The 24,176-nt window shown below is 45.5% G+C and overlaps 1 protein-coding gene and 1 pseudogene across 1 annotated transcript in view; both read left to right on the top strand.

Moving 5' to 3' along the window:
• DNAH1 (dynein axonemal heavy chain 1) overlaps nt 1–24,176 on the top strand; it is a 171,052-nt gene that overhangs the window by 72,950 nt on the left and 73,926 nt on the right. Inside the window, exons 22-35 of the mRNA XM_069095561.1 lie at nt 6,671–6,835; nt 7,345–7,466; nt 8,041–8,146; nt 8,976–9,155; nt 9,955–10,095; nt 10,924–11,087; nt 12,811–12,924; nt 14,144–14,332; nt 17,115–17,220; nt 17,715–17,828; nt 18,587–18,736; nt 20,929–21,015; nt 21,216–21,402; nt 23,210–23,310. Of these exons, the coding sequence (XP_068951662.1) occupies nt 6,671–6,835; nt 7,345–7,466; nt 8,041–8,146; nt 8,976–9,155; nt 9,955–10,095; nt 10,924–11,087; nt 12,811–12,924; nt 14,144–14,332; nt 17,115–17,220; nt 17,715–17,828; nt 18,587–18,736; nt 20,929–21,015; nt 21,216–21,402; nt 23,210–23,310 (1,926 nt within the window). The remainder of the gene's footprint in view (nt 1–6,670; nt 6,836–7,344; nt 7,467–8,040; nt 8,147–8,975; nt 9,156–9,954; nt 10,096–10,923; nt 11,088–12,810; nt 12,925–14,143; nt 14,333–17,114; nt 17,221–17,714; nt 17,829–18,586; nt 18,737–20,928; nt 21,016–21,215; nt 21,403–23,209; nt 23,311–24,176) is intronic.
• On the top strand, nt 247–1,213 carry LOC138167014 (mitochondrial import receptor subunit TOM20 homolog; annotated as a pseudogene).

Here is a 24,176-nt window from a genome sequence, read left to right as displayed (position 1 = left end):
AGTTGAAGGGAATAGAAATATATATATATGTCAATACATGAGGGTATATGGGCATATGAATACATATGTGAATGTGTGTATATATGTTTACAGGTATACATAGGTCAAGGGCACAGGACCAACTTAACAGGAAGGGATGATACTTAAAAGGTGAAATTAAGAGGTGAGAGAGGAATATAATGAGAGGAGATGGGGAGAGACAGAATGGGGCAAACAATCTCATGTAGAAGAGGCAAGGGAGAGTGGAGCTAGCCTACTCTCCTGGCTTGGGGGTCAGCGAGGAATGCTGCTGCTGCTGCCACCTCCACTGCTAGCAGCAGCCAGAAACATGGTGGGCTGGAGTCGTGCTATCGCCGCAGACGTGTGCGGGGCCCTCTTCATTGGCTACTGTATTTACTTCGACCTCAAGAGACAGAGCGACCACAACTTCAAGAACAGGCTTCGAGAGCAAAGAAAGAAACAGAAGTTTGCTAAAGAGAGAGAGAGCTGGGCTTTCCAAGTTACCTGATCTTAAAGATGCAGAAGCTGTTCAGAAGTTCTTTCTTGAAGAAATACAACTTGGTGAGGAATTACTAGCGCAAGGTGAATATGAAAGGAGTGTTGACCACTTGACAATGCCATTGCTGTCTGTGGGCAGCCACAGCAGCTGTTGCAAGTTTTACAGCCAACTCTTCCATCACCAGTGTTCCAGATGCTTCTGACTAAGCTGCCAACAATTAGCCAGAGAATTGTGAGTGTACAGAGCTTGGCTGAAGACGATGTGGAATGAGAAACATGTCAACGTAATAAAATCTTAATAAAAAAATTTTCAATAATTCTTAGCCCAGAAGATGAGCAGTAATGGGGTGGGGGAGGAGAAGGGCAAACAAGCCTAGTTATGGATTATGTGTTACACTGAAATCTACCAAAGTTGATTCTAACTTTGTGTAGGTAGGTTTGCTTGGATTTTATTTATTTATCTTAGTGAGAAGTGTATTTTGATAAAAAAAATTTTTTCATTTTATAAATACACTATGAATTATCTAAATATCACTAATTTCATTTATTAACTAAAATATGCAGTTGTAAGATACATATGATATGACACTACTACATGTTAAAAATACCCAGTGCTCATTTTTGAAAAATAAAAGTTAAGGCTATAAAACTAAAATAAACACTCCATGTTAGAGAGCTAATGGGTGGATTTGGCTTATCCTAGTATGTTTTGTAGTATGATAGAAAACTGTTAACTTTTTTTTAATTTACCAAAGCTAACAAGCTGTGAAAGTATTTCCTATTCATAAAGATAATTGTGGATACACTTAGGAGATATTTTTGGTTTATAGAACAATAGCTATCAATACCCCAGAAGCCCCTTGAAAATTATTTTATTTAAAACAAACTTACAAGTCCTGGATATTTATCTTGCAAGTTAGTTATTGGAAATTGCACTGAACTAGCAACAATCCAGAAACTTGCATTCTAGTTCTGTTCTGCCACTAACAGCTGTGAGTGGTGTAGGACAGACTCCTTTATCACAGAACTGTTGTAAAATGAGAGATTTGTATAAAATAACAAGTTGTTTAAAAAAAAAAGAAGAGGCAAGGGAAAATGGTTACAATGGAGGGGAAGAATAGGAAGGCAAAAGGGAATGGGTCAACCTTATTCTCATTGAATTTGGCTTGGGGAGGGAATGAAATACACACTAAATAGGGGATCTCACCCTACAGGAGAGTAGGGGGAAAGGGGATCAGAGCGGGGATGATGGAAGGGAGGGCAGGCTGGGGGGGGGGGGGAGGGAAGTTGGAAGCACCCACTTTTGAAAACGGACAGGATCAAAGTAGAGAATAGAAGAACTGGGAGGTGGGATAGGAGGGAGGGAAATACAGTCAGTCTTTTACAATATATCCACTATGTTAATGTTTTGCATTAGGAACACATGTACAACCTATACTGTACTGCTTATCTTCCCAGTAAGGGTGGGTGACAAGGGAGGAAGGGAATGAATCTGGAATTCAAAGTTTTAAAATCAATTTAATACTATTTTACATGTAATTGGGAAATAAGATAGAGATCCACCATGCCCTACTGGAAAAGTCAAAAGGGGTATGGGAGAAAATATGGGAGAGAGCAGATTGGAGGAGGGGATATCCTGTGGGACTGCTATTTTGGGGCGGTGGTTAGGGGAAAAACGGGGGAAAAATTTGTAACTCAACATCTGGTGGAAATGAATGATTTAAATCAGAAGTTAATAAAGCATTTGAAAAATGAAAAAAAAAACCCTATGGGCTATAACTGAGGTTAGACTTGGAAAAGTGGACTATTCATCAAAGATATATTTAATGTCCTATATTTTAAGTGTGGTTTTATGACAAATTAAGGAATGTTGATCAAAACCTTCTGAATTCAATGCCAAATTTTATAAGAAACTGCACCAAGTGCATATATTAACATAAATTTTTTAAAGATGCAAAAGAAGCTGTAAGGTTCATTGTATAAATTAATAAATTTGATTATTAAAATTTGGCTTGTCCTTTACCATACTTTGTTAAATTATTCATTTTGTCAAAAAACAATATAATCTTCCTTATTTCACCAAAATAATCCTTTTCCAATGGGAAAGCAATCACAAACCACTAAACATAATTCATATCTTTTTCTTTTAATATTATACTCTCATATCTTTTTCTTTTCTATTAATTGTATAAGTATTATGTCATTCACTTGTTAACTAAAACAACACCACTATTATTTTTTTTTTGCCTTTTGGAGGGCAATTTGGGGTTAAGTAACTTGCCCAAGGTTACACAGCTAGTATTTTTGTGTGGGTGTTAAGTGTCTCAGGCCGGAGCCCAACTCGGGTCCTCCAGACTCCAGGGCCAGCGCTTTACTCACTGTGCCACCTAGCCGCCCCAACCACTATTATTTTTAATATCACTACAATGACTGCATTTAGATAGTAACTGATTACAGTTATAAAATAGATATTGAATATAATGCTTACTTGATAGTGAAGCCTTGGCTCTGTGTTCTTGTTAATTTTGCATGGGGAAAGGTCTTTCAAAGTTGGCCCTTCCTGCTATAAATTTCTTTTTAAAATTTTATTTTATATTGTGAACTTAATAGTTATCCACAAATGCAAACATTGTAATAATATAACAAGAACAAGAAAAAAGATTGTATAAAAAACTGTTGACTTATATTTATAGCTTTTAAAATAATATATTTTATATAAAATTATATATTACATGTATGTATGTATGTATATGTATCTATATGTGAACAAGGTAGTAACAATTGCTCTAAGTTTTGTGTCCCCTTCTGTACTTCATAAGTTTTTCCCCATATAATTTTTAAAAGTTTTATTTATACATATCCATTTTAAATTAAATTAAATTTTATATTTTTGCTTTTTTTTTTGGAGTGGGGAGGGCAGGGCAATTGGGGTTAAGTGACTTGCCCAAGGTCACAAGGTTAGTGTTAAGTATGTGAGGCCGGATTTGAACTCCAGTCCTCCTGACTCCAGGGCCAGTACTCTATTCACTGCATCACCTAGCTGCCCCACATATACATTTTTAAAAGATTCATTTTCTCACCTTAGTATATAAAGCATCTACTATGTTCCAGATATTGTCCTAAGTGCTGGTGATGGAAAGAAAGGTGAAAGACAGTCCTACTCTCAAGGAGCTCCCAGTCTAATGGGGAAGACTACAGGCTAAATATGTATAAATAAACTATATACAAGATAAATTGGATTAATCAACAGAAGGGGGGCGGCCAGGTGGCTTAGCGAGTAAGAGCACCGGCTCCAGTGTCAGGATGACCTGGATCAAATCCCGGCTCAGATACTCAGCACCACACCCAGAAATAACTGGCCGCGTAACCTTGAGCAAGTTACTTAACCCCCATTGCTTTAAAAAAAAAATCAACAGAAGAAAGGAACTAACAAGGGGATAAGGAAAGAGTTCTCATAGATTTTAGGTGGGGCTTAAAGGAAGCCAAGGAAGGTGGGAGGTGGAGATGAGAAGGGAGAGCATTCCAGGAACTGAGGATAGCCAGTGGACATGCCCAGAGCCAGAGATGGTGTGTCTTGGTTATTGATTGGGGGTGGGGAAAGCAATCTGACATGGTTATATATAGCTGTACTTTAGAATGATAAATTTGATAGCTGAGTCGATGCTAGACTACAGTGGAAGGAGACTTGAGTCCCGGAGACCAAGCTGCAGACTTTTACAATAGAAGGTACTGAGGGTCCACCAGGGGAGTGGCGCCGTCAGAGGAGGGGAGGAATGACAGGACTTAACCACTGATTGGCTATGAGGGTGAAAGAGAGTGAAGAGCAGAGGATAGCCCCTGCTTTCAAGCCTGGGTGACCTGGGGAATGGTGGTGCCCTTCACAAGACGTTTGGAAGAGGGGACGCTTTGTAAAGAAAGATGAGTTCAGTTAGCTTTTTGGAGAAGCGGATTTGGAGACTAAGCTTTCTCTCTCTCTTAATTCTAAGTATATAATATTCCAGTAGGGCAGCTGGATGGCACAGTGGATAAAATGCTGGGTCAGGAGTTGGGAATACCTGAGTTCAAATCTATTCTTAGACACTTACTAGCTGTGTGACTCTGGGCAAGTCACTTAACCTTATTTGCCTCATGTTTCCTATCTGTAAAATGAGCTGGAGAAGGAAATGGTAAACCACTTCAGTATCTTTGCCAAGAAAATCCCAAATGGGGTCACAAAGAGTAGGACGTGACTGAAGTAACTGAACAGCAACAACAAAAATATCCTAGCAGCTGTCATTTCTTATTTTGGTAGAGAAATAACATGTAACTTTTCTCTTTTGAAATTTTAAAAATTAAATGTTTTATTTAAAACTTAATAGTTAAAATCAATTCAATCAAAGTTGCTTAGTAACTATTTTAATAACTTTTTGATAACTAAAGCTTTATAATGATTTTTCTGTCAATGCCTCACAGTCTTCATTAGGATTTTTTTTGGTCCATTCATTATCATTCACTTTTCTTCTTCTCTTCCTCTTGCACAGGTTTTAACATACAGTGTCTTTCTTCTTGACTACTATAAAATCATCTGCTTCTTATTATAGGGATTCTATCCTGCTGGCATCTTGTGGATTCTATTGGCTTGCTATATAATTTTTGTTTTTCAATATTTCTAGTAAGTTTTTTTTTATGTGGCTTCCTGAAATATAGTGGTAAGATTATTTTAGACTTCATAGTTTTTGGAAAATGTCATAATTCTTATATTTCTCTCTTATGTATATTAGAAAAATCTATTGACAACTGTGTAATATTTACATTCATTTTTTTTCTGTTATTTCTACCATTCTGTTCTCTTATAGAATACTTCTGCTTTTCATTAAATGTGGTTTTGGGTTTTTTTTGCTTATATCCTCCAAAGATGTTTCTAAACTTCCCAGTTTCTTCAACATTATCTTGTCTTTGAGATTCCTTAGTTAATACATTAAGTTCCTTTTTAAAATCCACTTTGTGATATTTTTGCTGACTTCATTTCCACTTTTAATTTCTTCAATGTGTTTATTATTCATTTTGTTTTGTTTGTAGAAAAGTCTAGTTTTGGACTTTTTCAGTACACTCTCTGGTGTTTTGGTTTTCACTCCTTATAATTTATATTATTTTTTCAGAGTATCAGAACTTTATTTCTCTGAGTGTTTTTTTTCCTAAGACAATTTTATTTCGAGAGGCTTTTGGTGGTTTTACCTCTTTTTTTGTTTTTTGTTATTTTTGATGGGATCATTGAAGAGATGGGCTCTCTTGTGACTTTTCACTTCTTCATCTTCGTAGAAATCTCCCTTTAATGGCAATGCTCCACAGTCATCATTTCATTGGCTCCCAAGAGGGACATACTACAATAACAACAACAAGAGGGAAGGATTTTTCTCTTCCATTTCTGAATACAATGTGCCTATCATCTTTTTAATAAAAGGGCCATGAGATGGCATGGTGGAGAGAGTGCTGGGCCTGGAGTCAGGAGAACTCAAATGCCTCAGATACTCAGTAGCTGTATGACCCTGGGAAAGTCACCTAATCTTGTTTACCTGAATTTCCTCATCTGTAAAATAAACTGGAGAAGGAAATAGCAAACCATTCCTGTACCCTTGCCAAGAAAACCTCAAATGGGGTCATAAAGACTAAGACATGACTGAAAAATGACTGAACAAAAACAATATCCCCATTTTTTAGTTGAGAAAGCTTAGGGTCCATAAAGGAAAGTGACTTGTCCAAGGTAACTTGGAAATTCTGAAATGGGAGTGAAACATATGTCATTTTCATTCTTAAGTTCTGAGCTAATGAACGCAGTTTTCTGTTCAGTACTTTTGGGGAGGATTTTTAAATAGCCAGGCATGATACATACATACACACATACATATATATACATACACATACACACACACATATATACATATATATATATATATATATGTATGTATATATATTGCTTTTTGGAGGGCAGTTGGGGTTAAGTAACTTGCCCAAGGTTACACGACTAGGTTTTTTTTGTGTGTGTGCGCTAAGTGTCTGAGGCTGGAACTGAACCCAGGTCCTCCTGACTCCAGGGCTGGGCTATACTCATTGTGCCACCTAGCCGCCCCACACGTATATATTCCTATTAAAGATTCTCCTACCCTGACGGTGGATGATTATCTCCTTTCCCTAGGAGGTACTTGAGGAATGGCTCAACTGCCAGCGATCTTGGTTATACCTGGAGCCCATCTTCAGCTCTGAGGATATCAATAGACAGTTGCCGGTGGAAAGTAAGCGCTATCAGACAATGGAGAGGCTGTGGAGGAAAATCATGAAGAACGCCAATGAGAACAGAGAGGTGGGCTTGACTCTCAGGGCTGTGGGGATCATGGTGCTGTGGGAGATGTAGAACCCCACAGTTGGCATTGGGGGATTACAGGAGGCAATAGACAAGCTTCTAGGAGGTGTCCTCTGATCTTAGAATCCAGGAATGCCTGGGATGAGAAGACATCTCAGAGACTGTTTACAACAACTTTCTCAAATGCAGGATAACAGAGTATCACCTCTCCAACCAAGATGGAGAAATGACTTTTCAAGGTCATTTGCATGAGGTCCTTTATGATACCACTAACCTTGTGAGCTCCAGGAGGGCAGAGACTGAGGGACTCCTGGCTGGGCTTCGCACCTCCCTAGGGCTCTGTTCCTTGCCTCCCGCTCCTGGATGGGAGACATCTAGCTTTTCCTTGTGCCCCTCTGCCTTTTGCTTGGACTCTTTTGTTTATTCGATAATTGAGACCAGTGGCAACCTCTTGCTACAGATTCAATTCTCCTCTGTCTTTCTGCTTTTCATGTGCTTGTGATCTCCAGGTGATTAATGTATGTGCTGATCAAAGGCTGCTGGACAGCCTTCGAGACTGTAACAAACTATTAGATCTGGTTCAGAAAGGCCTAAGCGAGTACCTGGAGACTAAGAGAGCCTCTTTCCCCAGGTAAGCCTGGTTCCTTTTCTTCTGGCTTCATTGATAGGAAAGAGCAAAATTTGAAACAAACAGAATCAGGTTGACCTGATGGATGTTCAGGGCTCAGACAATCAGCGGGTTGGGTTGGAGTGACCTAAAGAAGGTCCCTGGGGTATGTGGCATTAAGTGTGATGTAACCAGTATGGGGCACAGTGACATAGTTGTATGGGGGTAGCTCCAGGTCTGGGGCTAGGAAAGTCTTCTCTGAGGTCTGATTCCCTCCTCTGATGATGCCTGGTCACCAAAAGCAACTGATCTTTAAGCAAATCAGAAGAAATCCCTTGGTCATCTTAGATTTCAGGTTTGGGGGACAAATGTACCAAAAGTTATTGAATGGTTTTCCTACTTCTGTGTTTCTGGAGTCCCTTCCCTGAAGTAAGCCCTGAGGATCACCAGAACATTTTGGGCCCTTCAAGGCCACAGGCTTCTGACAGAGCCCAAGATCTAGATGGTGACTTTAGGATGTGTTGTTCGCCCCAAAGGGATCTAAGATGCTGACCCTCTGTGATCTTCCCTGTCTTTGCCTCTGCCCCCTCTATTGTAGATTCTACTTCTTGTCTGATGATGAACTGCTGGAGATCCTGTCCCAGACAAAAGACCCCACCGCCGTGCAGCCTCATCTCCGAAAGTGCTTCGAGAACATTGCTCAGGTAATTACTGCTGGGGCCTTCTTTAGGCAGCCTGAGGCTTCCCATCCTTTATAGCACAAGAGAGCCTGGGAATGGGGCATGTCCCTGTGGAGAAGAAAAGCGAATAGACCCCTCCCCACATGCCCTTTACACAGAAGTGGGGGCAGCAGAGAGGAGCAGGTGCAATTTGAACCCTGGGTACCCGAACCAGGATATTTTGGTATTTACAGAGTAAAGAGCCCCCTGGGCCTCCTGTAACATGGATAGATGGCACAGTACTAAGATTGAGGGAAAGTCTGGTCATAGGAGGTACTAGTAGGAAGCAGGAGGCCCCGCCACCCTCTTTCTACCTCTGTCTCTGTATGAAAAGAGAGTCAGGCTGGTCCCTGCTCTGTTACTCTTTAGGGCCTGTGTGACTTGGAACGACTGCCTTCCTCTCTTTGGGCCTGTTTCTCTATCTGGAAAATGAGGGTTTGGGATAAATGGAGGACCTCCAGGCTCCAATGTTCCATGGTTTTTGATCCTGTGATTTTTCTGTTTCTGACTTTGAGACTAAAAAGGCCTGAGTTCTATTTCCTTTCTGACTCCTGAGTGAGGAATTCAAGCTGTCAGAACTTGGAAATCAAGGCCATGGAGTAAAATACAGCCAGAAGTGGACCCCACCCAGCATCCTTTGTGGCCAAGCTCTGGTGGTGCAGTGGGCTCCCAAGCCTTGCCTTAGCCCAAGAGAAGCCAGGAGCCTTAAGTGTGGGCTGAGCAGGTGTGGTCCCTAGGCAAGGCTCCCCTGGCTTGGGGATGGGAGACACCACCATCCCTCCTCACCTTGTTTTCCCCTGTCCTGCCCCACCAGCTGCTTTTCCAGGAAGACCTGAAGATCACCCACATGTACTCTGGCGAAGGAGAGGAGGTGGAGCTCTCCTTTTCCATTTACCCCACTGGCAGTGTGGAAGATTGGCTCCTGGAGGTGGAACATAGCATGAAAGCCAGTGTGCACGACTTTATCGAGCGGTCGATCCAGGTCTACCCTGAGGTGAGCCCCATCCGCCCTTCCATTGCCAGCAAGGATACCATCTTTCATTATGGGTTTCCTCCCTTTTCTCCTCTGCCTAGACCATGCTGGCTGTCCATCCTTAGAACTTTCATTGATAGAGGAAGGGGACAGTGGTAGTAACAGCAATAATGAGAATGAAGACAATAAGGAGGAGGAGAACTCCTAGTTCTGTAACACTTTGCCATGCTCTTTTTCTCCCAACAAACTAACAAGGCATTAGGATGAATACTTTTACCGCCATTTTACAGCTGAGGAAACTTTCCCAGAGTTAATTAACCTGGTAAGTGTCAGAGCTGGGACTCAGACCCAGGTCTCTTAACTCCATGACCATGTCTTTATCACTACTCCATGATTTTAGAGGTTTCTTAAACATTTCCCTTGGGAATCTGAAATGTTATTTAAAAAATGAAACTCTAGAAAGTTCCCAGATTGTCAGGGTGGTGTTAGGGTATGATGTATTTGAAGTCAGAAGACCTGGGATCAAAGCCCAGCTTTGCCGCTTATTTATTGCTATATGACTATGGGCAAGAAGTAGAATGGGGGGGGGGAGGGACAATCCTTTCCAGCTCTAAATCAAAAACGGACTAGCTTTCTAAATAGAACCTCTTGATCTCCTGAGGGTCCAGGACAAGCCTACTTCTCATGAAGACATGGTGGTGTAAGAGTGAAGCGGTCAGTCACACAAAAGGGCCACATAGGGCTCAGGGGGTCTGATGGGGAGTAGAGCTAGTGCCAACCCACTGATCTCTGACTAGACAAAGCATGCTGTTTTTTTCAGACCCCAAGGCCTCAATGGGTCTTGAATTGGCCGGGCCAGGTGACCATTGCTGGCTGTCAGACTTTCTGGACAAAGGAGGTGTCAGAGGCCCTGGAGGCCGGGGACTTAGAGAGCCGCCTCTTCTCACAGCTCTCTGTTCAGGTAGGAGAGCAGCAGCCCTCCCCTTAGCCTCATGCTCTCAGGTCGGACTCTGTTCTTCACTGGCTATTGTGATGTGTTCCCCCAGAAACATTGGTAAAGAACCTGCCTGTTCTGTAATGACAGTGACACCAGGGACTTGCTCTTTCTGAGTAGTTATTTGGTCTATTTCCATGTAGTCCAGGCCACATTCACAGAGCTCCTGCCATGTGCAGGGCCCTGTCCTGGCCTGTTCAGAGGGACCTTCCGAAGTGGATTGGGAATCACCAGTGTCTGGCCCAGACTCAATGCTTGATGAAAGCTTGTGGCCGTCTGCTGAGATAGGGAATGGGTATATGGAGGTCCAAACCTTGGGAAGACTTAAAATCTGTTTCCATGGAGAATTTTAAGAAAAGGACCATCACCCATGTTTTTGAACAGCACAGAGGAAGCTAGGCCCTCGAAAGTCTTTTCCTCCCAGCCCCAAATTAGAATCATCTCACCCAAATAGGAGAAGGCCACACTTCCTCGCAATCTTCCTCCCTCAGTCTTCCATTGTCACAAATACAAACCAATGCAGTTCTTGGCAGGGATTTGGGGAATGCTGAGATGTACTTACATTTCCCCTTAATTCCATAGTGATAGCACCAGCGGGCCAAGTGCCCTGAAAGCCTCCTACCCACCCACTTGTCTGTCTGTTGGTTCCCATTTTCTATTTTCTTGTGCTCCCAAGCCTCATTAGCTTGGATGCTTCAGAGATAGAGGTGGGATGAATGGCTAGGGCTGGTAATACTTTGATGGGCAGCAGGGAAGCGGCCAAGGGACCTCATGTGTCTCTGCCTCCTTCCTCAGCTGCAGGATCTGGTGGCTCTCGTCCGAGGGCAGCTGTCTAGGACACAGAGAGCTGTCCTGTCAGCACTGATTGTCATTGAGGTCCATGCTAAGGATGTGGCTGCCAAGCTGATAGATGAAAATGTGGTCACTGTGAATGACTTTGAGTGGATCTCCCAGCTAAGGTAAACAAGCACCTTTCTCAGCTTGGCCAGCTCTTCTCTGTTGCCATGGTGAATTGAACAGACAGAGAGCTGGTAGCAAACCAGCAAACAGGGTGGGATACAGGTGGAGGAGGCTGGACCAAAGGAGCCGAGGTATGGCTAAGGGAACAGGTTAGGGACTGGGTCAGGCAGGAAAAGAAACTGGTGACAGAGTCAGGGGCAGTGGTCAAAGCCAGGTAGGCAGAAACCAAGAAACAAGGAACCTGAGGGATAGGACAGGATAAGGACTGCTCCTGCAATTTCAGTGATATAAGGGAACTCACCCTACTAGATAGAGCAGATTGACACCTTCTCCGAAACTTAGAGAGATGCCTCCAGCCCTGAGAGGCTTGTTGACTTGCCCAGAGTCATACGCCAGTCTGTGCCCTAGGGGAGACTTGAACTCCAGGTCTTCTGGCTCTGAGGACAGGTTTGTATTCACTAGGCTGTGATGCCATTCTTTTTTTTTAAATAAAAAAACAACAACTACTCAAAAACTCCTCCCAAACTAACAAAAACCCGAAAACCCCCAGATTAGCCATATGATTCAGATATCAGCAATAACAGCTTATCTTCTTTGTCCTCTTTTTACCCTTTATCTTCTTTATTCTTTTTCCTTTTAGACACAGAAACATGCTTGACTCTGTTTAGTTACAATCAGTATATAGGCTGTTCTTGCAATCCTGCTTTCTATGCCTTGAATCATGTCATTGAAATCTTGCCATATTTCTTTGTCTCCATTGTAAGGGCACTGCTTGGTATACCAAAATTTGTTTGGTTGCTCCTTGGCTGAAGCTTCTTCCATGCTTCATACTAGGGGAAAAGCCAGTCTCGGGCATAAGCTGCAGTGTAGCTGTTCCCTGTGTCCATCAGACCCTGTCACAGGCCTACTGCAGACCCAGACATCTTCTGCCCTTCTTAATTACCCTTTGGTGCCAGTCCAGACGCAGCTATTCAGGGTTTGGGGGTCTATGATGACTGGCAGGTATTGATATCTTATTGGTGCAGTTTGGAGCCCCCTGGGACTCTCCACATGGTAACAAAGAATGCTCAGTGTGTCCTGAGCAGACCAACACAAGAGCACCAGAGTAGGAAAAAGAGCCAGGGGGCAGGGGCTCCATCCCACAGACCCTGACCCAGCCAGGGGCCTCTGCAGCAGCCCTTCTCACTACCAGCAGGACCTTTACACTAGTGAGAAATGGAGGAGGATCAGAAACTCACGTAGAGAATAGGACCGCACTCTGCACATCTCTGGAATCCTTCCAGTGCCTCAGAAAAATGTAGTGATGCATCTGAACCATAAAAGCAATTTAGCCCCACTTTGTACCCCCGGCTTGCATAAAAAATTGAGGAAATTGGGGCGGATAGGTGGTTCAGTGAATAGAGCACCAGCCCTGGAGTCAGGAGGACCTGAGTTCAAATCTGGCCTCAGTCACTTAACACTTGCTAGCTGTGTGACCTTGGGCGAGTCACTTACCCCCAATTGCCCTGCCTTCCCCCCTCCAAAAAACAAAAAAAAAAATTGAGGAAATTTATCTAGTGTAACATATACCTGGCTGCCAGCCCTAGTCTACCTATGTACCCCAAGAAGTCAGATCATTTTGTGATGTTCTCACAGTTGCTCCTTCTCTGGAACAGCCACCCTTACCCCAAGATGCCCTTTTCCTGCCCCATGAATCTGAACTCATTTCTTTTAAATCTCCAGGTACTACTGGACCAAGAATGATTTGTACATCCGTGCAGTCAATGCTGAATTCATCTATGGCTATGAGTATCTGGGCAATAGCGGGCGCCTGGTCATTACCCCCCTCACAGACAGGTAAAGGAGGCATCTCTTGGCCCTGTCATCTTCCCCAACTCCCCTGAGTAATAACCAACCCATGGTTTTTGCTGGCTCTCACACTGGGCACTCAGAAGCTTCACTTCACTTTATATAACAACTTGGTTCATAGAAACCTGGTGTATAGGGGATACTAATGTCTGTGTTCAGCTGGGAGCTAGTGAAGCCTATGGCTAATAGGATCTGTGGTGTGGGTTGAATTCTTTCTAGCTTGGGGAATAGGGGAAAAAAGAAAAGCAGAAAACTCCTAGCTCAGTTTAAGGTCAGGAGCTTGGGGTTCCAAGACAATCAGAAACCAGGCAGACAAATCAATAGGCAGAAGAGAATAATTGAAACCAGAAATTCGTAACAGTGTTTAAGAGAGTCTGGTGGGTGGTGATGTCTAGGTTTCAGGCCTCAGGGGTTTGGTATCAGATACTAAGACAAGGGGTCAGACTAGACAAAGAGAGTGATTTCAGTTTATGTGCTCAGGAATCCCACAGACAAGAGAGTTTCAATTCTAGCCGCACCGTGCCAGGCTGGACCTTGTCCTCTATCCTTGACCAGCCCCCATTTAGCACCAAAGCCTCTATGTAATTACCACCTTCACTGACCTCCAACAATCTGTGGGGCAGTAGATGTCCTCCCTCCCAACCCAGAGAGCCAGTGATTCCAAGATTTTGTGTCTCTTATCTTTCCTGGACTTCAGCTTACATCCATCTAGTGATGGAGTTGGGTCAGATGGTCTCTGAGGATTCAGCCAGTGGGGACCCTCTGTAGCTCTCTGATGCACCCTAGCCATGCAGTAGCTAGGCATGAGCCAGGATAGAGCTTCTGGAAGAGGTGGTGTGTGTGGGGAGTGGGGGGGAGCGGCGGGGCATTGTGAGGGGGGGGGCGCTGTGAGTGGGGAGGGCAGGGCTGTGAGAGGACAAAAGTCCATGCGTGCAGGTCCTAAGGAGTAAGAACGATGGCTTGGAGTCCTAGAAGGAAAGAGCTGGCCCTGCCTCATGTGTTCCATGCATCCTCTGTGTCTCTGCTTCTCCTAGCTGCATGGCCATAAGTAAATTGCTTAACTTCTCTGAGAGATAACACTTACAGCATTTACTTCCCACAGTGGTTGTGAGGATCAGATGAGAAGGGTAGACAGCGGACTCTGCAGACCTCAGAGCTCCCCATCCGTGTCAGCTATGATTCTTTCTTTCCTCTTTCCTTCACATAGGTGTTATCTGACTCTGACTGGGGCCTTGCACCTCAAATTTGGGGGTGCTCCTGCTGGCCCAGCAGGGACTGGGAAGACAGAAACAACCAAGGACCTGGGGAAAGCCTTGGCCATCCAGACAGTGGTGTTCAACTGCTCTGACCAGCTGGACTTCATGGCCATGGGCAAGTTCTTCAAAGGTCTCGCAAGGTGAGAGTCCTATTTTGGGGAAGGAGTGGGGGCAGCAGCCACATGGGAGGTCTGCCTCTTGGGACTTTGGCTGAGAAGGCCGAGCATTTCTGTCCCAACAATGGGGAGCCAGAAACAGCATCCAATGAAGGAGACATTACTATAGGCAGAGGAAGGGGAGGGGGAATGGAAAGGAGACTGGTGAAGGCACTTGACTGCAACAGCCTTTCACTTGGAGCTGCTCTTTGGAAGAGGATTAGACTTGTCCTGCTCGGCCTCAAAGGGCAGAACTGGGACTAAGGCACGGACAATGTTAGCGCTGTCCGGAAGTGAAATGGGCTTCCTCTGAAGGGAGTATGTTCTTCTTGCCCACAGTCTTCAAGTAAAGAAAGGCCTGATGACCATTTGCCAGAGTGGCCATAGAGAAGACTCTTCCCCAGATATGGGATGTGCTAGATGGCCTACAGGATTTTTCCAGCTCTGAGATTCTGTCCTTTTGATCGATGCCCATGATATGTTGGAAAAGATGGAATGCTGGGTGATTTTTAGTGGTCCTTGGGCTGTTGCCAGGGCTGGAGGAAGCTTCCTCCAGCTGCTAGGACTAGCCATGTCTGACTGCTTCCCCTCTTTTCCCAGCACATGTGAGAGTGTGGAACCGAAACCATGGCAGGCCATTGTTCTAGGTGGCCAGGCCTTGTCTGCATCATGCCCCACTGTGGCCTTGTGTCTCACAGGCTCTGTGCTCAGTGCTGACGCTACAGAGATGAAAATGACAGTTTCTGACCTCAAGAGACTCATAGTCTAATGAGGAGGAAGACGTGAAGTAGTAGAGGGTGGAAGGTGATGAAGCATCAGGTGGTGTCTGGGCTGTGTGAAGGAAGCGGGGCCAGACGGTGGGGAGCCAGGCCGAGCCCCAAGCCCCGGTTTGTTTGACTGTAGCTAGACAGGCCTCATGAAAGGGAAGCTTATGAGCAGGGGATACGAGAGTCAGGTGGGGGTGGTTTATGCCACACTCTTTTTAAGGTTTGCAGGTGCTTCCTATCATTGGATCCTCATGGGGTTGTTGTGAGGTAGGTGCTGTTATTATCCATCTTGCAGATGAGGAAACTGAGACTGAGAGAGGCTAAATGACTTTTCCAGGGCCACATATAACTAGTGTCTGAGGCGGGATTTGGACTCAGGTCTTCTTGAAGCCAAATTATTCTATGTCCTGTGGTCCTTAGCTGTCCCAGGCTTGTATATTTGGATTATTATTTTGGTAGCCTTGTGAAGGGCACCTAAGTGTGGTGGAGAAAGTGCCAGACCTGAAGACAGTAGGACCTCAGTTCAAATTTGACCTCAGATACTTACTAGATGTGTGACCCTGGGCAAGTCACTTAACCCTGTTTGCCTTAGTTTCCTCATCTGTAAAGTGAGCTGGAGAAGGAAAAGGCAGATCTCTCCAGTATCTTTGCCAAAAACAAACCCAGCCCCAAATGGAATCATGAAGAGTCAGACACTGAAATGACTGAACAGCAAAAAGTCTTGTGAAGGATGAATTGGACAGGAGAGAGCAGAGAGACCAGTTAGGAGGTTATTAAAATAGTCGAGGCCAGAGCTGTTCCCTCAGCGAATGCCTTCTAGCAGGCCAATCCTGCCTTCTGTTGCCTCCATCCCTCCATGGGGGTTTGGGAGAAACAGGACCCAGAGCTATCTGTCTGTTCTGGTTGGGTTCACCGGGGAAGCCACTGCTCCCCCTGCCTTTGACCCTGAGTGGAGGGTTCTGGTTCCTTGTCACTCTCTTCCAGGCCTCGTTCAACCACCATCAAGGAGAGGGAGAGAGACTAGCGCTTAGGGTCCCGTCTGTGTTCAGAGATGGTGGTGGTGGAAGAGAGAGACAGGGGGAGGATAGAAAAGCACACTGGATTTCTTACCACCCTATATTTTCCGTCCTGGGGCCCCTGGACCAGGAACAAATGGCTTAACTAGCACATAGTTAGCAAGAATAATTAGTTAGAAAAGAAGTTAACAGCTACCCCTCAGGGGTGTGCTCTTTCCTTCCCAGCTCTTGCCAGTGTCCCAGGTTCTCTGTCTCCCCCATTCCTCTTTCTTGTCCCCAGTTGCGAATATCTCTCATCAAAATTCTGGCCAAAGAGAGAGTTGATAAGGACTTGAATTAGAATGATGGCAGGGTGAGTGGAGAGAAAAAAAGGAGATTGGGATGAGGGAGAGTTGGCAGGACGTGGCAGCCAGTTTGTGGTTGTGGGTGAGGGACTGGGGGAGGGTTGAGTCAAAGATAACTCTGAGCTTACAAAGCCAGGTAATGGAGAGAATGGTAGTACAATCAGAAGGTCAAGGGAAACTGGGAGGCTTGAGCAGGCTTGGGAGAAGCGCCCCTATCCTTGAAGGCTGGTCTTGGAGAGGGGTTTCAGAGATATGCTAGGGAAGTGTTGTTGCGAAACAGAGTATGATTTTCCTTTACATGTAGGGACTTGGCATTAGACCCAATGGCTTCTTGCCATGCTGGATAGTCAGCGGTAAGAGTTTGGTATCCCAGGCTACCTCAGTTAATAACTGTAAATCGAGCACTCTGTACAGACTGCTGTGTGGGCATTGCAGGGGGTGGAAGGGTACAGTGTGTCTGAGGGGATGGGCTGTGGTAAGGTCCAGGACAGTGATGTAGGGCACATCATTGTGTCCCGATTGCTGTGGTCTGCGAGGTGAGGGAGGCCTCTGTCCAGGCTGGTCCTTGCGGTGTGAGCTGAGCCTCAGGTGGGGGCAGGGTACCAGGACTGCCAACTCAGCAGGCTTACTTTCTGCCTAGCTCCGGGGCCTGGGCTTGCTTTGATGAATTTAACCGCATTGATGTGGAGGTGCTGTCCGTGGTAGCTCAGCAGATCACAACCATCCAGAAAGCTCAGCAGCAGAGGGTGAGTTAGGGGCGGGGGTGGGGGTGGGGGTGGAACTGCCCCCCCCACCCCCACCCCTGGCAGCTTTGGAAACCTCTTTAGTTATGAACACCTCAGTTCTCGGCTCTCTGTGTCCCCAGTGAGGAGTGTCATCGAAAAGCTCTTAAAGAGGAATTTGGGCTATTGGCTCATTTGCTCCTTCTGCAAACACTTGTTGAGTGCATAGTGTGTCCTGTGCAGAGCGTGGGGCAGCTGGAGCAGATTCTTAGACAGATATCCTGTCTAATACCAGTGGATTTGTAGCTCCTCTATTCGCATATAAGAAGTGTTTAAATTGACCAACAAACCCAAGTATCCCTGAGTGTGTCTGTGCTCTTAGGAAGGGGCTGTCACTCCACAAGCAGGAGGTGGCTGGAGCTAGGAAGGACTGTGCACTCCTGGGAGTCTCACAGGGCTTCTCTGAAGCTGTTCTAAGGGTCTGTTTCCCAGGAAGACTGAGTGTGGTCTTTTTGTAGGTAGATCGATTCATGTTTGAAGGGGTTGAAATCCCACTTGTTCCCTCGTGTGCTGTGTTCATCACTATGAACCCAGGCTATGCTGGACGCACCGAGTTACCTGACAACTTGAAGGTAAGGTCCACAAAGGCAGTGAGGGACCAGTGGGTGCGGGCTCTAGTCCTTACTGTGTTCTCACTGCGGGGCAGGCCTGCACAAGAGAGCCCAGGGTCGTGGCTGAACTGTCTATGGGACAGGTCACATGCAGAGCCCTGTCCTCCTGCCTATGCCACCTCCTCCTCAATCAGCTGCAGGATCCATACTGCCTCCAGGGTCAACTACAAAGTCCTTTGTTTGGCACTTAAAGCTGTTCACACCATGGCTGCTTCCCACCTTTCCAGAATTCCTATACCCTGCTCCCCTCCATAGTCCCATGCCCTAGCCGTCCTGGCCTACTTGCATCTTCTCTCATACCACACGCCACCCCTTATCTCTGGGCCTCTGCCCAGCTGTCTCTTGGGCCTGACATGCTCTGCCATCCGTCCCTGGCTTCCTTCCAGTCTCTGCTCAAATGCCACCTTCTTCTCCTCCATTATTAACGGGATTTTCTTGTGCATGGGGACTGTTTTTGCTCTTCTGTGCTTAGGACGGTGCCTGGCACATATTAAATGCTTAATAAATGCTTGTGACCTGATTGGTTTGTTCAGGGTGCTTCCCTTAAGTGGCACGCCTTCCTATGGTTGGAATGGGCTTTGGGGAAAGTGGTGCTTGCAGGCCCAGGTGTAGAATAAGTCTCCTCACCCACCTGTGCTCATGCTCTGGACAAGATGGGGCACATGGGGAGGGAAAGTCAGTGACAGCCATGGTGGTGCTCCCCCTTTGTGCTCTCTCAGGCTCTCTTCCGACCCGTGGCAATGATGGTTCCAGACTACACCATGATTGCTGAGATCTCTCTCTACTCCTTTGGGTTCAGCGATGCCAAAGTCCTGGCCAAGAAGATCACCACAACATTCAAGCTCTCATCTGAGCAGCTGAGCTCCCAGGTGAGGCCTGCCCTTCTTCCCTCCCTCTCCCCAATGTCAGAGCTCACAAGAGCTCTTAAGGAAGTCAAGTTGAGCTCGTGGCTGGGTCCAGTTTCACTCCTCAGGTCATAGCTGTCCTATCCCAAATAGGACAATGCACACTTCAGAGACTGGGATTTTATCTTCCAGGAGGCCAGGCTAAGGGGGGATGCCACAACCAGAGTTCAGATCAAGCAGTGGGATAAGGCTGCAGGCAGACCCGTTAAGAAGGAAGAATATGCTCATTCCAGATGTCAGAGTGATGACAATCAGGGCACATTCCTTAAAGGGAAAGCCTAACACTGTCTCCTCAAGTGGATCTTTGGCAAAGTAAAGCTCAGTTAAAGGGATAAAAATTGCTTTATTTTATATACAAGTAGGTAAGTTATAGGTACATGGTTTAAATTTAGGTAAATTCGATTGCATTTAACTCAGTGATCAGACTGTGTTTGAATCCCTAGCTGAGGTGTTTCTTTTTGCCTGTTTCTTTTTTCCAACTTTTAAAAGATGGAACTTTTAAAAAACATCACATTATTTCCTGATTTATTTTGCCCTTCTCCTCAGTACCCCCTTGCACTGAACCCACCCTCGTAAGGAAAAAAACAATTTAACAAACCTGATAGTGTGTGCAGTGTTCTGCCCTTGCAGTCCTTCACCTTTCTCCTCAGAGGAAAGATGTGTGTTTCCTCCTCTTTTCCCTGGAGCCACTTACCCTGAATCTAACTGCCTTTTAATTTTTTCTTCATTTACATTATTTTAGTCGTCATGTATGTCATCCTCTTGGTTCTCCTTTCTTCATTCTCCATCACTTCATTCAAGCCTTCCCATTTTTGTCTTAACTCTTCATATTTGTCATTTCTTACAATGCATCAATATTCCATCACATTCGTAGACCCAAACTTGTTCTGCCTTTCCATAATCAATGGGCACCAACCTACTTTGCCTCTAGTTTTTTGCTACTGCAGAAAGTTTTGCGATGAATATTTGTTCCATATGGGACCTTTATTTTGGTCTTTGATCTCCTTCAGTTATATTCCCAGTAGTGAGGTGGCTGGGTCAAAGGGTATCATTCCAAATTGTTTTAAGAAATGGCTCACCAAGTCCCCTCATGTGCCTATCTCCCCATAGTCCCTGCAACATCATTTGTTCCCATTTTAAAAATCATTTTTGTCAATTGGATAGCTGTGAGAGGAAACCTCAGAATTCTTTTCATTTGCATTTTTTGCAAATTATGAGTAATTTAGAACATTTTCCCACATACTTATGAATCACTTGAATTTATTTTTCTGAAAATTATATCCTTTGACCACTTAAATGTTACTTGAGGTTGCATTAAGACCACTTGTTGAGTGTGCTGTAGGAGTATGACCCCCTCTGCATCTCTAGGAATCCTGAGCCCAGTGATCCCCAAGCCTCTGCTTGAGCTCAGCCTCCTTCCTGAACTCCTCTGAGGTCTTTCAGGACTCCAGATCCATTCCCACCTATCTGTGCTTTGTGATACCATCAGAGGAATAGAGCAAAGGAATGTGACCATCTTCTAATGAATGGGGAGAGTCCTCCAAGTATATTTCTCCGGGATTTTCTGAGATGGACCAAATACTAGACCATTAAAGAAGAAAGAAATTAAATTCCAATTCAACAAATATTTATCAGGAACCTACCATGTGCAGAGCCCTGGAGGAAACACTGTTTAGATAAAACATGGTCTCTGCCCTCATAGAGATTTCAGTCTAGGAATAAGACACAAAAATGAATTAGACAGAAACCCCAGATAGTGGTAATATATTACATGATGAATGAATAAAAGAGCTCTTACACAATGTTGTGTGAAGTCTGAAGGGAGAGCAGGAAAGGCTTCCTAGAGCAGGAGGAGGCAGCATTTAAATTGGGCTTTAAAGGATGGGGAGGAATTCTCCTAAGAGCTGACAGTTTTCTCCTAACCTGTAAGTTAGGTCATGCAAGCATGATTACACCTAATTTTACATTTGAGGAAATGGAGACTCAGAGAGGGAAGTGACTTGGCCAAGTTCACACATTCCATATGTGGCAACGTTAGGATTTAAACCCTGGGAAAAGAGGGATGGTCTTTAAATGATTGAGTCTGTTAGCTTCTTCTTCTTTGACCATGAGATGTCTTCAGGAGTCACTATGGTTCCTTCTCCTTGTGGTAACAGGACCATTATGACTTTGGGATGAGAGCAGTGAAGACTGTTATCTCTGCAGCTGGCAATCTGAAGCGGGAGAACCCAACTATGAATGAAGTAAGCATCAGTGACTCAGGACCGGCCCTGCCCCAGCCTCCCCCTTTGAGCTCTTTCATATGGAAGAATTCCTTTGGGAAGACACCCCAAGAAGCCAGTCCCCAGAGGACAGAGACACAGTGTTTAAGGTCTGGGCTGGCAGGAGTGGGTCAGGAGGGAAAGGAGCTCTTAGAAGGAATTGGATCTTGGTGCTGTTGTAGGAGCTGATCTGCCTCCGGGCTATTCGGGATGTGAATGTGCCCAAGTTCCTGCAAGAGGATCTCAAGCTCTTTTCAGGCATTGTGTCTGACTTGTTCCCTAACATCAAGGAGGAGAAGATAGACTATGGTATCCTGGACCAAGCCATCCGCCAGGCCTGCTTCCAAGACAACCTAAAAGACGTAGATGGTGAGTGAGCCCTACCAGGGAGGGCAGGATGGGGTCCTGCTTCCCAGAAGCAGCCACACTGCACCATTCTTGGGCAGTGTAGAGTGAACCAACCCTGAGGCCAGGCGCTTAACCTCTAGGCCTGACTATATGGTGGATACTCAAAAGTCTGATTGCAAGAACATTCCTGGTACTTGTCATAAATAGCATGACAGTATTCTGGTCATCCATCCATCAACATGTTTACTATGTGCCAGGTAGTGGGGATACAATGAGAGGGGAAAGCCCACAGGTCCTTTTCTCAGGAAGCTCACAGTCCAATGAGGGGAAACATGTAGGTGCAGATGATAGCAAACATACAAGATCCATAAAGTGTGAAGGAAAGGCAGCTTCAGAGGGAAGGCACCGGTATCTGGGGGAACTGGGGCTGCAGGCGAGGAGGAGTAGAAAGGCGTGAGGATCTGCGAGGAAGCCAGTGTAGCCCAATCCAAAAGTGCACAGAGGCAGGAAGGGGCCAGGTGGTGAAGGGCTTTAAATGCCAAGCAGGGTTTTCTATGTGATCCCGGAGGTCATAGGGAGCCATGGGGGATTATTGAGTAGGGGAGGTGGCATGCTCAGACCTGGTGGCTGAGTAGAGGATGAATTGAACTGAGGCAGGGAAATGAATTGGAAGGCTTTGGCAGTAGCTGAGAGGAGGGGCCGTGAGGGCCAGTACCAGGGTGTTGGCTGTGTGAGCTGGGAGAAGGGGATGTTGTGAGGTTTAAAAGGACAAGATCTGACAAGAGCTTGGTTGTGTGAAGTGCATTTGAGGGAGGTGTTGAGGACAACATTGAGCTTGTGAGTTGAGGGGGAGGGAAAGGGGGAAACGCCACGTCCATTACAACTACTACATGCCAGGCTTTGCAGACAGTTAATGATCTCATTGGATCCTCACAACAACCTTGGGAGGGAGGGAGGTGTTATTATTATCCCCATTTTACAGTTGAGGAAACTGAGACAAACAGAGGTTAAGTGACTTAGCCAAAGTGACAGAGTTAGTAAGTGTCTGAGGCGAGATTTAAATTCAGTTCTTTCTGTTTCCAGGTACAGAACTCTGTCCACTGTGCCACCAGATGCCTCAGTTCGCATGCCTGGGAGGCTCCTGGGGCCCTCTGTGTTAAAAGGAAAGTTGAGGAGAGGGGAGGATTTAGGGGGAAAGATTATGAGTTCTGTAGTGGAATGTTGGGTTCAGTATGCCTGTGAGACATTCAGTTCGTCATGTCTAAGAGGTGGTTAGGTTGTGATTCAGGACCAGGGCTCAGGAAAGAGATGAGAGATGTGGAAATCAGCTGGGGAGAGAGAGACAGAGAGAGAGAGTGAGACAGAGACAGAGACAGAGAGAGACAGAGAGACACAGAGGATGGGGAGAGAGAAGCCCATGGGAGCTGATGATGTCACCAACTGAGATATTGTAGGGGGGGAAGGTAGGAGACCCAGGACAGAGCCTTATATGCTGTTATTAGCAGAGTTTATTCAACTGTTTACCAGCCATTGGATGTTGAGGTTGTTGATAAATCATCCCATCTGTATTTTTGAACAGCTTCCCCTTTTTATTTGTATGACAATATTCAGCTTATATGTGCAAGGATGACTGGCTGACCTTGACATCATAAAATCAGAGATTTATTGCTGTAGGAGATCTTAGATTTTACCTCATCCAATCCTATTAAAAAATTCCATAAAAAAAGTGGTTTGCCCAAAGTCACACAAGTGGTGAATAAGATAATCAGGAATCAAAGCCAGATTCTTTGATTCCAAGTCCAGCTGATCTTTGTCTTCCTCCCTACAGGCTTTCTAATCAAATGTATCCAACTGTATGAGACCACAGTGGTACGCCATGGCCTCATGCTTGTGGGGCCTGCTGGCTCTGGAAAGACCAAGGTAAAAATGGTCCTATGACTGAGGTGGGCTGCACTCATGTCCCCTGGGTTGGGCTGAGAGCCAGGGGAACAGGAAGAGAGAAAATATTCCATTCCCCTGCCCTGGGCTCATCTGCTAACGTGGATGGCAGCTCTCACTTCAGAGAGGGTCAGTCATCTCCTGTTGACCTGGAGTCACCATCATGTGGTCTTAGGAAGGAGCTGGAAATGGGGGCTCAGAAACTCTAGCACCTCCCACATTGTTTGTGAGTGTTTTCAGCCTATTCACCTGTGAGGGGAAAGAGGGAAGCCTTGGGTTATCCATGTGTTTTTAAGGGACGGCAGGAGGAAGAAGCCATTGTGGTTCTGGCTACTTACTTCCCTCTTGCAAACAGCTCCTCCAGGATTAGTGGAGGGGCAGCCCAAGAAGTTAAGAGTTAGAAAGGACCTAATGGGTCCCCAGCTCCCTGATGAGACAGGCTTACCCAGCGATCACATCTTGGCCCTGCTGAAGACAAGAGTGGTTTGAAAAGACAAAGAGCCGGCAAAGGTCCAGAGAGGCTCGGTTAGCTCTGCAGTAGCAGCAGAAGCCAGACGGAAGCTCAGGAAGTCAGAGATGACTTGGTGCTTGAGCTCACTCCTTTTTGGGGTGAGTTTTGGCACTTGAGTTCTGTTTTCACATGTGCCAGGTTGGAGGTACCTGTAGCTGTTCCCAGGCCTCGAAGCCAGAATGGCTCCTTTTCATAGTCAGGGCCATAGAGAGCTGCTAGGCCAGCTCTGTCACTCTCCTGATGGGGAAACTGAGGTCTCCTGAGAAGGCCCCTAAAGAGACGGGGCAGACTGAAGACTCTTCTCGTACACCTTCTGCCTCTTCAGAGTCAGACTCTCTCCCACATC

This window comes from Petaurus breviceps, unplaced genomic scaffold (genome assembly GCF_028583685.1).
Source record: "Petaurus breviceps papuanus isolate PSGF00001 unplaced genomic scaffold, PetGlider_PUasm1.0 227, whole genome shotgun sequence".
In the NCBI taxonomy this organism is placed as follows: domain Eukaryota; kingdom Metazoa; phylum Chordata; class Mammalia; order Diprotodontia; family Petauridae; genus Petaurus; species Petaurus breviceps.
This window is presented reverse-complemented; position numbering and strand designations above follow the sequence as displayed.